At 43.8% G+C, this 6,000-nt stretch overlaps 1 protein-coding gene across 5 annotated transcripts in view; it reads right to left on the bottom strand.

The window, feature by feature from the left end:
- The window catches only part of Mysm1 (Myb like, SWIRM and MPN domains 1), a 39,256-nt gene extending 33,741 nt beyond the window's left edge, over nucleotides 1-5,515 (bottom strand). For all 5 annotated transcript variants that reach the window (XM_013348261.2, XM_026781954.1, XM_026781953.1 and 2 more), the window contains exons 1-2: nucleotides 5,422-5,515; nucleotides 1,050-1,125 (exon numbers count right to left, since the gene is read on the bottom strand). In XM_013348261.2, the coding sequence (XP_013203715.1) occupies nucleotides 1,050-1,125; nucleotides 5,422-5,483 (138 nt within the window). In that variant the 5' untranslated portion in view covers nucleotides 5,484-5,515. The remainder of the gene's footprint in view (nucleotides 1-1,049; nucleotides 1,126-5,421) is intronic.
- Nucleotides 5,516-6,000: the final 485 nt, after the last annotated feature.

Consider the following 6,000-nt stretch of genomic DNA (forward strand, 5'->3'; position numbering starts at 1 on the left):
CACAAGACCTTTGGATGGTCTAACCGGCTTTTCAAATGAAACATATACAAAACAGAATCCAGTATCACCTGTGTCCACCTGTCTTTCCAACTTTGCCAAGAGCACCGTCAACCACTTAAACAGCTAAGAATCATTATGGATTCTTTTGTTTCTCTTCCATCTCCATATGCAATCTACTAGATAGCTCTGCCTTTAAAATCTAATTCAAAGTGGTTCAATTACACCTCTACTGGAACACACAGGACCAAGCCACTAATATCTGGCTTGCATTATTGCAAATGGTTCCTCGCCAGTTCCTCTGTTTCTACTCTTGCTTCCCCCACTGTTCTTCACCACAGCACCCAAAGCATATTTGACAAAAATGAATCCACTAGTGTGTACTGAAAGTTATAGAAATATTTCAATGACATCGCAGTTAGACAAAATTGAAACCCATGAGCATAAGCCAGTGCTTCCACACTTGCTATTCCTTCTGCCGAGCATGTCAGTTTTTATAAGTCTTCATCTGTCCAGTCACTTTCCCCATTACATTTCAACTTAAATGTCACCTTCTCAGTGTCCTTTATTGACTTTTCCTCAAGCATTCCCCCACTCTACTAACTCAGTCAACACTGCTTATTTCTTTCATAATCTACAAAGGGTTTGTCTGCCGATTTACTGCCAGGATCCTGTTTTGTCTATAGATTCCATGAGAGCAAAGTCACATCTACCTTGAAGCACTTTAACCTGCCCTACTGTCTGGCATGGCGAGTGCGCAGTTGCTGCTAATGAAGCCGTGACCCTGTGGTTATGCCCATCTTTCCCCTGCAGAAATCAAAGCTGACAAGTGTGAGGTGTGTGATAGAGATTTATACCTAATCAAATCAATCTGAACTTATTTCTCAAGAGATCGGTTTTTCCCTAGTTGAAAAAAAAAAAGGCTTCTCTATTTTTTAAAGGAAGTGTTTCTATATACTACCTATGGAATTGTGGAGAATTAGTACTCAGGAAAGGAAAAAGGGCACTCTGGACAATAAGTGCAGTGTTAAGTCACCTGACAGCATACTTACAAGACAGCCATTCTCCCTTCCCCATGTTGAATCAAGATAGTGATCTTGAAAGACGGATGCTGTGTTTTCATCATTTCTGTAATAAATATAAAAATTAATAGAAGAGCGATATTATATTCATTTACAACTATAACTCACACAGGATAGGGCTGGCCATTGTTGATGCTAAGCAAACACCTTCCCCTCTTTATCAAAGACGGAACACTCCAACAGTACCTGCTCTACCTTGTAAACCTGTGCGGGGAAGCTATGATGCAAGCACAAAAGCCAGTGCATGCTGAGGCCAAGAGACAAGTATACACATGCACACAACTCTATAGCTACATCTGTTAGAACTATCAAAGCCACAAACCCGACCACCCTCAAAATGAAAAACAAACAAAACTAGACGTAAGAACTAAAATAAAAGGTACTAAAGGAATTAAGCAACAACTTAATTTAAAAGTAATTTGATTTAGAAGATTTCTGTATCCACGAGAGATCAAAGTTTACTAATTCTGTCATTTTCTTTTTCACTGAAATAAGTACAATACGTGGTTCACTTACAAGAAGACGGGACAGTCGGGTTTGGAGGGTCTCAAGGTATGGCGTAATCAACTTCAAGCACACAACAGGCAAACATTAAATTTATGTTTCCTAGTAAAATTATTGACTTTTTCCTGATCTAACCTAGTAATAAGACACTCTATGAACTGAAAGCAATTTCTCTCAACTACTGACAACAAACAGCTCTAAACTCATGTCAACTGTGATTTCAAAGAGACTAATAAAGGCTTCTATGGCTGTGTCAGTAGAAAAAAACCTTTGCACAACTAGGTCTACCAAGAGTGCAACAGGTGGGCCTTTGCAGAAACCTTTTCATATAGCATACTACAGTAAGGATTAGCCTCATTCACACGCTGATGTATGTATCTGAACGCCTACCTGAATCTCCTTTACATGGTTCAGCTTACAATAACCTTTCCTCTCACATCTGGCAGGCTTCATTTCCCTCTTAGCCTCTGAAACTTCAATCTCTCTAGTGGTCCAAATGATCCAATTCAGCCTGGCCCTTTCTGCCATTGTTTCCACTCTCTGTTCTAAGGGCCCATTGGTTTCACACCTTAAGACCCTTACCGGGTCAGTGCATGAGAATAAAACTGGCAAGCCATCCAATCATCTTCCTTCACCCTTGTCCATTTACTAAACACACACATAAGGTTTACTGTTTGTTCCACCCAACAAGAATTAAGAGTTTTATGAGAGCAGGAATTTCATTTTCACATTGCTATATATGCTCAGGGAGCGACATACAGAATATAATCAGCAATTGAGGGAATGAGTAAACAAGGCAGTTGGGTGGGTAATGGACCAGAGATCTGTAACAGTTAAGGAATAAGTACTTTACCACAAAACTATCCCGGCATGATGATACTTAACTGTAATTCCAGAATTTAGAAGGTAGAGGCAGGAGGATCAGGAGTCTAACACATAGCAAGGTCAGTCTGAGCTATATGAGAACCTGGCTCAAACAAAACAAAATGACACAATAAAACAAACAAACAAACAACAAAAAAACTTTGCCTTAAAAGCAATTGGAAACTGAAGGTAAAAATCAGATTTGGATGTAAAAAAGATTTAACTTTAGAATGAAAAGGGACTAAGAAGAATAGTGGTAGAGAATTATAAAAAATACTAGAGAAACACAGCAACAACTTGTATCAAAAAAAAAAAAGCAGTATGAGCAAGAAGTTTCATTTGGGATAATCCTTAATATCAATGGGCCTTTAAATCCTGACCAGATGGGGGAGTAGAAAAATGGCAAAAGGGGAGGGAGTACAGGTCTGTGCTCTTGGACTGGCTGGATGCTGCTGCCACGTATTCAACAGGGACATCAGAGACGGTCTTAAAGAGGAAGCTGCGGCTGGGCGGTGGTGGTCGGGAGGCAGAGGCAGGCGGATCTCTGTGAGTTCGAAGCCAGCCTGGTCTACAAGAGCTAGTTCCGGGACAGGAACCAAAAAGCTACGGAGAAATCCTGTCTCGAAAATCCAAAAAAAGAAAAAAGAAAAAAAAAAAAGAGGAAGCCGCTGAGGTACTGCACGTGAAACTAGAGTCCTGGTCTGGAGCTCAGAAGGAGGTGGACCAATGAAAGCCTGGGGAAAGCAAATATAGGTAGAACTTAAGGAACTGCATCAGAATGGCAGGGCAGCAAAAGAACCTCACAGAAATTTAGTCAGTAGAGATGCCAGGCTTGGAGATATCACTGGGTATGGCAGCAAGCATACCTTTCACCAACAAGGTCTTTAAAAGCATACAGAAAAGGAAGGTGAGAAGAAATAACAGTTGAAGGAAAACCAAAATGCAGTGTTCCATTTTTGTACCTAGCTTTCAATATGTGCTTAAAAGCAGTATGTTTCAAGCTAATCCCCAAGAGCTCCTTAAACGCTACTGTCCTCTATAACAGCACACCTCAAGGGCACCGGTCATGCTCAACTCAAGATGATTCTAACTCCAGCATCACAGGGCACCATTCCACCGGTAATAACATCAATGATGCTCCTTAAGCAGAGGCTGACATCAGGAACCTTCATAACCCTGCTTGAATGATCAATCAGGAAAAATAAACAGAAAAGGAAGAACATAACTGTTCCTCGGTACGGTGGAGGAGAAAGTCTACTATAGATAAAAGGGAGAATATGGGCAGAGGCAGGGACATCTAGGAGAGTCCAGATGACCCCAAGTAGAGCCATGGGAGGAGACGAAGGGGAGAAGGGAGAGGAGACACTGACCAAGAGAATGACCAAGAGAGTAAAGGCTAGACCAAAAGGGCCAGTTGACCAAAATGGCTGGATTATATAGGGAAGGGTATTTGGGGTCAGGAAAGTCCAGGCCCAGGGCTGGAAAAATTTAGGGTATGGCACAGGGTATGCCAGCCATACCCATACCCTGTAACAGGTAAGGACTTAGGGATGCTGGGAGGATCTATGTTAAATGGGCACCTCAGCCATTTGTCCTGGGTTTCAGTCCTAACACATAAGGTTAACATTACAAATGCCACCAATAGACCCTTGCCAAGAAAACGGTACAACAAAGAAAAAGGGAGACAAACGAAACCCAACCAGAAAAGTTAAGATAAATCTACGAAAAAAGGCATAGAGCCAACGTTCTTAGGTAATGCTGTCTGAACCAGAGACGAATTCATTCCTTCGTGAATTTCAAACAACTGTCCCTACCCACTTAGCTCACTGACTTACAAAAGTTAAAAACCACAAACTCACAAGCACTTGTTTAAAACTGAATGATTACACCAGTGTGAAGAATTGCTGTTATCTCGGGCTCTTCACAAGAGCTCCAGAGAAAAATAATCATATGAACTTAACTACCCCTTACGTAACTCTTAAATGCTTTAAGAGTTCACAGGACATGTGTAAATGCTCCTTATTTTGGTAACTCATTGGGAAAGCCGGTACTCTATACAATCAAGCAGCTCTCCAGTCAGATGGATTATACCAGCCACTATATGGACCAAAACCAGACCAATATTAGTAAAAGCATATACTTCAAAAGAGTTCGAACAAAGTTGCTGACAAGATACGAATAATGTAATTGGCTGCATTTACAACTCAGGTCTTCTGGCTTCTACCTTAGCTCCCATTCTGGTTCCCGTTACTTAAAAGGAGGGATAATTCTTACTCCTAAAGTAAGGTGTCAAAGCAGGTTCAGTTTAAAACCACACAGCCCGTCCTGCAGGCACTGGTGTTTAACATCCCTCACTGGATCTTCACTGTATTATCTCTAAGACAGTAAAAAACACTGTCAGGCATCTAAAGTATGCTAAAGCATCCTTCTCGATTACGTCCTCGATGCTCCAACAGTATGATTGACACGTGATTCTTTAGTTTTCAAGCAAGCGAGCAGAGGCTCAAATGCCTTGACAGGGGTCACAGTGACAGTAAACAGAAAGAGCGACTGCAGAAGGAAAACCAGAACTGTCCAACTATGAAATCTGGACCCCCTTGAAAACTGCCTTTCCGCAAGTTTTCACAACTTTCTCTGCGAAGAAGAAATCAAACGACTTGACCAAGGTCGCTTGCTGACGCAGAACTAAATGCCTACGAAGTCAGGTCCTGTGGACCAGATGCCCGTGTTCAAGTCGCTGTGAGGAGCCCGAGACAAAGCGAATGCAGGAAGGAATCCGAACTGGAACACGGCCACTGCATTCCGGGAAGCAACTAAAAACAGTCGGGTCGGGACGCTCGGTCCACGCCCCGATCCGCAGACCCAGCCGACTTCCGGTCAGGAGCAGCCCGAGTCCCGACGCAGCCCCTACGATCGCATCGTCCAGCCCTCGCCTAGCACCGCCCGGCCCGCAGCAACCCGCTCAGCGCCTCACCCCGGCTGTGCAGCCGCCTGCACATCTCCTTCCACATCCACATCTGCTTCCTCTGCCTCCATGACTGCACCTGACCCGGCCGTACTCACGAGATCCCGCGAGATGCAGCGGGCCGGGGGCGGGGCCTTGGTACTGCGCGCGCCGCTGGGGAGGCGGGGCTTCCGAGGAAAAGGCGCAGGCGGGGAAGACCCAGGGGGTTTGCTGTGAAACACCCGACCACCCGCAGACCCTTCTACGCTGTGTCTGTCCAGTTCCCTGGACACTGGAGTGTCTCACTTCTCTCACGTGTTACATGGGATTACTCTTGGCAGATCTCTTTCCATTCGGACTAGGGACCTTGTTTGATGTGCGTGTGACAGTCATTGCATCTGGTTCTGTTTTCACACACACACACACACACACACACACACCACGCACGCTTACCCGCATGCTCTCACCCACCACAGATAATTCTTAGAATGACCCAGTGGAATAGGTGCAGGTTTCATGGATTTTATGTCACGGATAAGAAAACAGACTCAGAACGGTGATGTGATTGTCCAAGCATATCTCCAGGAATTCTGGCTTTTTAAACTCTGC

Source organism: Microtus ochrogaster, chromosome 10 (genome assembly GCF_000317375.1).
Source record: "Microtus ochrogaster isolate Prairie Vole_2 chromosome 10, MicOch1.0, whole genome shotgun sequence".
In the NCBI taxonomy this organism is placed as follows: Eukaryota; Metazoa; Chordata; class Mammalia; order Rodentia; family Cricetidae; genus Microtus; species Microtus ochrogaster.